At 50.1% G+C, this 11,338-nt stretch overlaps 1 protein-coding gene across 1 annotated transcript; it reads right to left on the reverse strand.

Moving 5' to 3' along the window:
- Window positions 1-10: 10 nt before the first annotated feature.
- On the reverse strand, window positions 11-4,418 carry LOC116794581 (protocadherin gamma-B5-like). The gene is made up of 2 exons (XM_032703354.1): window positions 1,784-4,418; window positions 11-295 (listed from the first exon to the last, which is right to left on the reverse strand). Exons 1-2 carry the CDS (start codon window positions 4,241-4,243, stop codon window positions 11-13), a joined length of 2,745 nt encoding a protein of 914 aa, XP_032559245.1. The 5' UTR covers window positions 4,244-4,418.
- Between the last annotated feature and the right edge of the window lie 6,920 nt (window positions 4,419-11,338).

Below are 11,338 nucleotides of genomic sequence, written 5' to 3' on the forward strand. Positions count from 1 at the left end.
CGTCACCCGATCAGGCTCCCGCTCCGGCTACGACTTGCTGCTCTAGGCTGCTGTCGCCGGCCACTCCGCCTTGCTTTATCTCGAATCCCCACCGCCGGGTCGTTTGGAAACAGACCGCTTCCCGACCCAGGAATCCAGCGATCCAGCGATCGAGCCGGGCCGCAGCGGGCGGGGCTGCAGCGCTCCCACCTTCCTCTCGCTCCTCTCGGTCAACAGCGGCGCCCGCAGCCTCCTCCCGGCACTGCACGAACCGAGCGCCAACGAGACATGCCCGCCCTGCCTTGAGCACGGGAAGCTCAAAAAGACAGGACATTCGCCACGAAAATGTCGGGTCCAGTACAGCGGAGATCTGGGATTCTGTTCTTTCTACCGCATGGGAAAATATTGATGGGATTGTGATAATCTATAGGTACAAAGTTCTCTTAATATGGCGTTCAGAGTATTCCGAATCTACTCTTCTATGGTAGGAAAGCACAGCATCTTCCCTGCAACTGCAGAGCTTTTTGTGCCAGTCGTTCTCTAATGTTTTCTCACTGAGCATCAACACTCGAACATCTCCAGCCACAGTAGATTCCCAGACCCAGAGCAATTGCACAGAGAAGTGACGAAGACCCCTTCTCAAAATGAGGGATTCTAGGGACTACCTTTCCCTCTCTGCTTTTTTACTTTTCACTTGCACATCCGAGGCTACTCTAAATCAGCCTGCGTTGCTTCCCTACTCCAACCACTGCGTCAGAATTTTTAATCACAGCCTTACACAACAGACCGTTCATATACCACTTACTGCTCCATTCTTGATCACAGCCTTAGCGAGAGACACTATCAATCAAAGAATATATAAATTTTGCGGGAAAAAATATTAAAATTAAATACGAGTTAAAAAACCACAAACTAACCAACTAATAAACAAACAAGAACAACAACGAACCAAAAAAACCGACATGAATTTCTTTCTTAAAACTCATTCAGTGACTCTGTAGTAAAGCCATTTGAGGACTGGTAAACTACCACACATGATGGAACTCTTAATGATAAATAATCGCAGAAAAAGAACAAACAAAGAAAGCGCTGTTAAAGCCGGAGATGGGTCAGAGATCGATAAATTGATCTCACTATTGCTGTCATTTCTGCAGCCCCCTTACACTATAAGATGGAAGGGTACAGGGTGGAAGGTAGGCATATTCGTTAGGGAAGAAAAATTTTTCTTACATCTAGGCACGTTTCCTTAAAACACCGTAAAAATAAAAAGAAAAAAATTTTTTCTTCAGCCAACAAATCAGTCGCAGTGCATCTATTCGGCAAACCATGGTCATGAAGGAAAAATCTCATCACTAAAAGTCAATCATATTCCAAACTCTACCATAGAGAATTAGTGGATCTCCTAAAAGTAAAGATCTGCCTTCACCATTACTAACTCGTATTACTTCACACAACACAAGCGTCGCAGAAAACCATGAACTCGAACGTTTGAGGAACAGAGGGGTGGTGTCACTATGTTACCAGTCTGAGAGGAGAAAAGCAAAACTGAAAGCAGGCCTTTTCAAGTCCTCTAAGGTTTTCTGCAGTATAAGCTGGAAGACAAGAACTTCCATCTGTGACAGCTCATGAGGTAAAGTGCCCGCTCCCAAAGCCTGCTGCCGAAACGGGAAAGTTATGACGGGCGCTTATTGGAAAGGGAGACTGGCACTAACCGCATCTGGAAAGAAACAAAGCCAAAGAGCCCACTGCCGCCACCCCGTCGTCAGGAAAAGCTCAGAGAAAAGGAGTGAAGGGGTTTACACACCTGTGGTGCGTCGGGGTCGGCGGGCGGATCTCCCAGGACGGCGCTGCTGCTCGGACTCGGCTTCTCGCAGGGCTCCCCGGCCACAAGCTCCTCCGCGGGCACGATGGGCAGCGGCGGCGGCGGCCAAGCGGCCTCGGCGGCGGCGCGGGGCGGAGCCGCCACGCACAGGTTGTAGGAGTAGGGCAAGGTGCCCTCGCAGAAGTCGGCCGGGAAGGCGGCGCCGGCCAGCGACAAGCGCTGCGCGCCCAGGCAGCGCAGCACGGCGGGCGGCCCGGCCCGCCGCAGCCGCGCCAGCACCAACAGCGCCACGCTCAGCACCAAGAGCGCCGACAGCAGCGCCAGCGCCAGCACCAGCCAGAACTGCAGCTCGCCCGCCGCCTCGGCGCCCGCCGCCCGCTCGCTCAGCTCCGGCAGCGCCTCCTGCAAGCTCTCGGCCAGCACCACGTGCAGCGTGGCCGTGGCCGACAGCGCCGGCTCGCCGTGGTCCTTCACCACGGCCACCAGGCGCTGCTTGGCCGCGTCCCTCTCCGACACGGCCCGCGCTGTGCGCACCTCGCCGCTCTGCAGCCCCACGCGGAACAGCGCCGGCTCCGACGCCTGCACCAGCTCGTACGACAGCCACGCGTTGCGCCCCGCGTCCGCGTCCACCGCCACCACCTTGCCCACCAGGTAGCCGGCCGACGCCGAACGCGGCACCACCTCGAAGGCCGAACCCACCGATGCTCCCGACGCTCCCGATGCCGGGGGCGGGTAGAGCACCCGCGGCGCGTTGTCGTTCTGGTCGAGCACGAAGACGCGCACCGTGGCCGTCGAGCTGCGCGCCGGCGACCCGCCGTCCTGCGCCCGCACGGCCACCGCGAACTCGCGGCACTGCTCGTAGTCCAACGAGCGCTGCGCGTACACCGCGCCGCTCCGCGCCTCCACCGACACCAGCGGCGCCGCGCCCGCCGCGCCCGCGCTGCCGCCCGACAGCCAGTAGCTCACGCGCCCGTTCGCGCCCGCGTCCGAGTCCCGAGCGACAACGCGCAACACCAGCGCGCCCACCAAGTTGTTCTCCCGCACGTACGCGCTGTACGACGCCTCCTCGAACACCGGCGCGTTGTCGTTCACGTCCGACACCTCCAGCACCAGCTCCCTGCTGCTCCACAGCGACGGGCTGCCCCGGTCCCGGGCCACCACCGTCACGCGGTGCTCGCACGCCTGCTCGCGGTCCAGCGCGCTCGTCGTCACCACCTTGGAAGAGCCGCCCGACGACGCCACGAGCGACAGCGGCGCCTCCCCCGACAGCTCGCACGACACCTCACCGTTCTCGCCGGAGTCGGGATCGTTCACGTTCAGCAGGGCTACCACGGTGCCGACTGGTGCGTCCTCGGGTACGGGGCTCGACAGTGACAGAATGGTGATCTCGGGCGCGTTGTCGTTCTCGTCTATGACGTCTATCTGCACTTCACAGTGACCAATGAGTCCGCCCCCATCCCTGGCTTCCAAACCCAAGCTGTATTTAGTCGCCTCCTCGAAATCGAGGGGCCTCTCGGTCCTGATCTCACCACTCTCTTTGTCGATAGAGAACAACTCGCGGATCCCGGCCGGGATGTTGATAAACGAGTAGAAGACCCGCCCATTGGACCCTGCGTCCGCATCCGTAGCCCGTACCTGCAGCACCAGCGACCCCGCCGGCAGATTCTCCGCCACTCGCGCCTCGTAGATGCTTTTGCTGAACACGGGCGGGTTGTCGTTGGCGTCCGTCACGTTGACCCGAACCTGAACAGTCCCGGACCTCGCGGGGTCTCCGCCATCCACTGCCGTCAGCACCAGCTCAAAGAAGCTCTGCTTCTCTCTGTCTAACGCTCTCTCCAGCGCTAATTCAGGCTGCTTCTTTCCACTCGTGATCTCCTTCACGGCCAGACTGAAGGACGGGTTGCTGCTGAGTTGATAAGTAATCAGGGAATTACTTCCCACGTCCGCATCTCGGGCCATCTCCAGAGGAAAACGAGCACCTGGAACTGTCCATTCACTGATCTCGAGGTCCAGGGCATCCTTGCTGAAGGCCGGGGAGTTGTCATTCACGTCCTCAATGGCCACTTCGACACGGAAAACGTTGAGCGGGTTGTGCACCAGCGCCTCGAAGCTGACCGAGCAGGACAACGACTCGCCGCACAGCTCCTCCCGATCCAGCCTCTCGTTCACGTACAGGTTCCCGTTTGTCTCGCTCACCGTGAAGTATTTCAGCTGCTTTTTGCCGGCAGACGCCACCCGCAGCTTGCGCGCCGGCAGCTCGTGGGCGCTGAGCCCCAGGTCCCGGGCCAGCGGCCCCACCAGCGAGCCTCTGGGCAGCTCCTCGGCCATGGAGTAGCGGAGCCGCTCCGCCGCCGCCCGCCAGCACAGGCCCAGCAGCACAGCGCCCAGCACCAGCGCTCGCCCGCCGCCCGGCCCGCCGCTCGCCCTCCGCCCGCCCGACATTGCCCACGGCGCTCGCTCGCCAAGCTCGCCAGGCTCCTGCCGCTGCCCTGCCTCCCTCGCAGCCGCTCCGCGCGGCCGCCGCAGCGCCCGACAAAGCGCACCCAGCCCGCCGCCGCCTCCAACTCGGACGCCTCTGCTGCCCGCGCCGCGCCGCCTCTCGCCTCTGCTGCCCGGGCCGCTGCCGCTCTGGCCCGCACTGCCCGGACGAGCCAGCAGCCGCCGGGGACAGGACGCACCGCCGGCCGCCGCCGCGGCTCCGGCAACGCTCGCCGGCGGCCAACAGCGGCACCCGGAGGCGCCGCCACAACACTGCAGCCGCCTCACGCCCGCCACCAGCGGGGACCAACTTTGGGCCCTGCTGGGGCTGCACCGCCCATGGGGTCTCTGTTCTGTTAGTAGCAGCGAGCGCCAAAGTACTCGCTTAATGCTAAGTAGGAGCCCTAATGATTACAGCAGCAACTGCAGTCCTATACAGAATTTTTTTCTGTTGGTTTCTTTTCTAGCTGCAATAGACATATAAACTACTATTGTACCTTACCAAAGACTTTGGCATCTTGTGGTGTGCATTGGCACGAATCTTAAGAAGGAAATATTTCTTGCAAGGCAATTATGTGTTTCCAGATTGTTTCCCTCATGCACAGGCAGAGAACTGAAGCCAGAAGTAGATTGTTCACATGCTTTAGAATTCATGGGTTTCACTGGTATCTGAGATACCACTTTTCTAGCTTCTCTAAGTAGAGGGCGTAAGTCAAAAGGAGATTTACACAGTGCTAACACTTGGAGAGAAATGTGAAGCCTAAAGTAGCAGAACTGCCCTCATGACACTACATACCTGGCACAGGAAAATTAAGTACAAAGCAGTGTAAGCTCTCTGCCCTCTGTCCATCCTTACACTGACTCTTCTTCCATCCATAAAACCTCCTGTGTTTTTGGTGGAAACTCAAAAATCAGGCTTGTTTTAAGAACAGATTTCACATTTCCATTGTTTTGATTTTGTGAACCTCCAGGCAAAAGTCCCATCACCTGGCCAATCCATTGTAGGACCACAAAATCAGCCAAAAGATTTCAAATGAATTCTGTTCGTTCATACACAGATCCCAAACCTCCATCTGACCTCATTGGGGCTGAAGCTACAGTGCTGTGTTTTTCAGTTGCTTTACCAGAACTCTGCCTTAGAAACTCATCCCCACAGCACCTGAAAACTCATGGAGGCTCAAGATGTAAGCTAGGCAAGGTGCAGTGATTTCAAAGGGCTAGTAGGTCTCTCCTGACTGGATTGAATGACTTTACTGAGCATCAGAACATCAGAAATCCCTGGCAGTTGGTAAACCAAATACCCCCCACTGCCACACATGGCACTGTTCATTCCCTACTGTGGCACATCCAGGCTTGTGCCCTGTAGGAAATCACACAGAGAGTCACCTAATTGTGTGCCCCTCAGAGACTTAAGAATCCCCAGAGAGTGGGATTGGCCAGCAGCACTTCACAGTTACCCACTTGGATTAAACAATGGGAAGGGCTGGGTGCAGGTTCTTCACAAGGTCCTCTCACTCATTTCTGAGCATTTCTAATAAACAAAATCAAAAGCTCCAACTGAACCAAATTAGGTAAATACTGGACACCTGCAATGTACAGGTGCTTTGCCATCTTTAAAATTCACTCCACTGAAATCTGAATGTACAAGTGAGGCCCTAAAATCTTACTCCTGTATAGTAGTGGGTTTCCTTTCTGTTGAAAGGAAGATTCACAAGAATTTAGCTGTTCTTGTGAATTTTCTACTTCATGGTATATAAATTTCCTGTGAATAAGAAGCTGCAAGGGCCTTATGAAAGGCCTTTGATCTGAACAGAAGTACTTAGGAGAGACCCTGTATTAACTTCTGCTTCATTTTCCTCACACACAACATTCTCTCTTCATTTGGGTCTCAACTGAAGTCACTGTTTGCTGCAAAAGAGCCCTCACAAGTGGGAAACATGAACCATGATCTTCCAGGAAACAAAGCCTGAAGTAAAATCCAAGGTGGAAAACACAAAGACCACATTTATGAACTTCTTATCAAAAAGTTACTTAGATATGTAGATGGAGAAAGGACTTCTCACAGCAGGAATTCTACCCCTCTGTTGTTTTTCTCCTCACTCTCCAACCCTGCACAACTTGCAGCTTTGATTTGGACATTCAGAATTTTCCTAAACCTCTTCTAGAGGATAATGCATCACAATCATATAAAGAAGGGAAATTCACTTGATCTCCACCATTCGGAGAAGAAACATAAGTTTTCAAATGCACAGAAGTGACAAATGGACAAACTAAAAGGGGAATGGTCATTGGGCAGAGACTGCATCATCAAACTGTGCACTTTGGGGGAATCTCTGCACCTCTTTGATCACATGCCCTGATCCACAAAGATGTGACTTCTTCTTAGGTCATCTTTACATCTGCTAACCCCTGACAAAATTAGAACACAGATGTACCCCTCTCCTATCTCCTACTTCCTCACTAGCTGTAACATGACAAGGAAATAAAGTCAGACAAGCAATGAAAGGAAGCATAAACTCACTAGGCAGGCATGGAAATTCATCCCTGAGAGCACCAGGAACCCATTGAGGACTCAAGCTGTAAATGTCACCCTGAAGTCTTACTCCAGACAAAAAGTATGATTTTATTTTATATGAATAGGTTAATTATTTAATATAGTCAACAGCTCTCATCAGTTTTCCTACTGTGTGGCCTGCTCACCTCTCACTAACAGGAAGTCCTACATTTACAGGTCTTATTGTGGGCCTCTTTCTCAGCCTGTCTTCTGAAAAAGCATAACAGATTCTCTTTAAGATTCTATTTCTTCTTCTTCACATATAAAAAATTGTCTTGGGTAGTCAAAATAAGTATTTGCTGCTAAACAACACCCACAGTTTCAAATGAAAAAGTACTGATCAGAAATGGGGGAAAGGAACCATGACCTTCCAGGAAACAAAGGTCTGAGCCAAAGTGTAGTTACAACTGGGAAGAAACTCTACATCACAAAGTCATAAGGAAGATACAATTTTGAATAAAGAGGATTCACGGAGCAGCAGAGTGACACAGTGAGCATCAACTCAGGCCTTTCCCACCACATGCAATTTGACTATGAGCCAACCACTTTATCCCATAAACACAACAGCCAAACTGAGCTGTCCTTGAGCTCTTCATGCGAGGCATCAAGACTGTGTGGAAACGATCTCCCATTGAAGTGGGATGGCTCACAAGGCTGCTCCTCAAGGCTGAAAGCCCTTTTACCAATGACAGAGCTTTCTTTGAGTCCAATTTCACCTCTCCCTCAAGTGTAGCTGGACTGCCTGCCACGTGACTCTCTCCTTCAGCAGGCACATCTCTTGGGGTTTGAAACTCCTCCGGTGAGACTAAGACACTTATCCTTACCCAAGGCACTGAGAATCCTTACCCAAGGCACTGAGAATCCTTACCCAAGGCACTCACAATCCTTACCCAAGGCACTGAGAATCCTTACCCAAGGCACTGAGAATCCTTACCCAAGGCACTGAGAATCCTTACCCAAGGCACTGAGAATCCTTACCCAAGGCACTCACAATCCTTACCCAAGGCACTCACAATCCTTACCCAAGGCACTCACAGTCCTTACCCAAGGCACCGACAATCCTCACCTGCAACAGATCTTTACAAAGTGGATGAAAACTAAGTACAAATTCAATGCATGCAGCTAATTCCATTAAATACAAAGCCATTGTCCAAGTCTAAAACTAAGATTGGACCTGACTGCACCTAATGTCCATCAGTAGCTGAGGTAGCAAGACTGTCCACTCTGAAATTTGTGACTCAGTGTGAGGGACTCCCTCACTCGTTTCAATCTCCAGTCTCGGTGTAAATAATTCCAGGTTGATTCTGAGTCAATTCTCCTTTGTGTGTTTCATCCAGGTGGTAAATAATAGATATTGCACCCAGCCACACCTAAGATCCATCAGGAGTTGAGGAAACAAGGGGATCCACATGATAACAATCCTTTTTATATTTCAACACTGAAAGTAACAGAGAGAACCTTGCTATCAAACTTTGTTATGATGCATTTCTACAACATATTAAAGCCACTTTTGTTAATACCTCTGACAGGGAAGCATTAAGGAATAGAAATCACTCATTCACAACATCTAGCCATGCATCAGGCCTCTAAAGGCAGAGTTATTGGACAAATATTATCAGAGGACTGCAACTGCCTTTCAGGACAGGGAAACTCAAATCACAGAGAAAAATTACACTGACCTTGACACCAGGCAAGAAATCAAACCATTGATCAACCAAAAACACATTGACTCACATGTTTTCCTGGTACAAAGCCAGCCTCTCACCCTCCTTGCTCTGCATTCACAGCCTCTTTCACACCATGGACAAATCCAACTTCTGACCACATGTCAACCACAAGTGACAAAGCAGATGGTTCATTCAGCAAGATTTTAGGGAAACAGAAATCTTTGTCTTGGCAGCTGAACACCTTCAAGGTATGGAAGAGAACTCCTCCTGCAGCCTGAGAGTTTGAACAGATCTCTCTGGTTTTAAGAACTATCAGCCAAACTGAGGCCCACTTTTAGAACATGAGAAGAAACAAGAAGGAAAAAAGGAAAAATGGGAAACTCGCAATAATGTAGGACTCTTACCTTAACATTTCCACATATAACTGTAGCAGGAAGAGGACTGAGTATCAAGAGGTACAGCTCTCCGAGTAATTTCTTTGGAAAGCAGGGAAAACACACAGGAGCACGATTATTGGATCCATATAAGAGCCAGGGGAAATGGAACACTCTACCAACCTTTTAGACATTCCTAAGTACACCACAGCAAACGCTTCCACCTGCCCTGGGTCTGTGCAGACAGAATGTTTCAGCATGTCCAAACATGATGGAGCAAAGGAAGCTGCCCTTTGTAGACAGAAACCATTGGAAGAAAATTTTCCCACATAACTTCTCCTTATGGAGAACAAGGATCACAACACAGATCCAGTGCATGAGGCATTCTCTGCTCATCACACTCATTTCAAGAAACCTGAAATGTTCTAAGGGGCATAACCAAGATGCAGCTCAGTTAAAGACTGAGTCACCAGAATCGACTCAAACACACCATCGTTCTTCACCAGCACATGGACATTTTGGAAGAATCTGCAACCATTAATGCAAAGTTTATGTCTTTATCCCAGAACTACCACTCACAGGAACAGTTGTATTGGACATGACAGAGGATAAAGTAAGTGACTTCCTGGCACATACTTCAAATAACAGGCCCCAGACTCAGAAATTCCTGACAAATAAACATCCCATCCATAGCTTCCCACCAATTTTAATACCAACAAAACATCATTAGTGACTTCATACGAGCAAGAGCCACTTAATAACATCTGAAGGGTTGGTCAAGACTGCAGAAAGATTAGTCCAACCACAATGAAACTCTACACCACAATCTTACAAGGGTCTAGAGCTGGAAAAAGTCACATTTCACACAGCAGTTTAACACATAGAACCCCTGAAGCATGGTTGCCCTTCCATGGGTATTGCTTGCAGCCAAATTCATCAGGGGATTGTCACCCCCTTTCTGGACACAGGAAAGGGGCACTTCATGTCAGTGACACAAGGCCTTGGCACCAGGCATGACATGAAAGAATCCCCAGAGTGCTTTTGGGGCCAGTCTGTCTCTCCTTGATCTTGCACTGACTTCTCACCACGAGTAGGTGAAAAGCAAGATCAGTGATTCTAGTGACATTTTCAGATACAGTTTTGGACTCACACAGGCCCACCTTTACCTCATCAAGACAAACAAGGCCACAGTTTAATTACTCTTTACAGGGAGTAGCAAGAGCAGTAGGAAAGGAAACTGATGAACTCACAACTTGTCACTGTTTGGAATTTGAGCCTATTCATTTTATCTAGTCCAGCAATGGACCCTGGGAATTGAAAAAACACAAGCTTCCTCTCCATCAGTATCTCCTCACACACAGTACCTACAGGAATCTCCTCAAACTCATTACAGCTGGTATAGTTCTCATTGATCTTCATTATTTGCAGATATACTCCACTGAGAAAAACTGCACAGACAACTTCTCCTTCCCATGGCTGATATTTGACTTCCCACCATGTGTGTGAGAAGTAAGGCAATTTCTCCCATTAACATTTTAAGGAAACTTATCTTTTCCTTTAGAGATGTAACAATGAAAGGCATGTATGGGACAGTCAAGGAAATGTAACAAAGTGATCAGATATTAGCAAATACAAAGGCCCAGCTTGACATCAGTACAAAGAAGAAGACAAGAAAAATAACATCTGCAGAAATGAAGTGACCACATCATGCTCTTCTAAGTTATGGCACTCGGAGAAGATGCATAATCCAGGTATTGAGCAGGGATGGAATCAGTTTCCTTCTCTCAAAGCTCCCATTTTGGCATTTATCATTAGTACGTATTAAGCAATTAGTTAAATACAAAGCATTAACTTGTAAACATGGAGCACAAACATCCCAGAGCTCTCAACATAGCTGGAGTAATGTCTGTGAGGCCTCATTTACTTGGGAAGGAGAAAACCACATCACATTATAGTACTGAGAGGCACCGAACTCTTGTTTCCTTTGACAGTCCCTCACCCACAGGTACCAGGATCCTCCTGCCTCTCAAAACTTGCATGTTGTTTTTTGACCGTTATATTTTGCAGGCACTTTGAATCAAACAGCCAGTTATTCAGACCATTTCCTGTCAACATGCACCAGGAAAACCCATGGGCTTCACATGGGTATCTTTACAACTCTGTACTACGGGGGAAGAAATATTTGTCTGCCAGCTACATCTCAGTGAAGAAATATCAACACTCTAAATGTAAAAGAGGAGCTGACCTTCAGGAGATTCTGGGTCAGTGGTGATCATGTGATTCAGTAACAAAGTCAGAAAACACAATCCTCTAGATAAGAGCAGTTTCCCTTCTCCTGCCTCCCCTAAAAACCGGAAGGTTAAGACACGATCCCACGTCCACCACTGCAATGCAAGGAGCACCTCCGATCAACACATCACTGAATGAAGTTTTGCCTTCCTTGACAGCAAACCCGCGCTACAGA

Source organism: Chiroxiphia lanceolata, chromosome 15, assembly GCF_009829145.1.
Source record: "Chiroxiphia lanceolata isolate bChiLan1 chromosome 15, bChiLan1.pri, whole genome shotgun sequence".
Taxonomy (NCBI): Eukaryota; Metazoa; Chordata; class Aves; order Passeriformes; family Pipridae; genus Chiroxiphia; species Chiroxiphia lanceolata.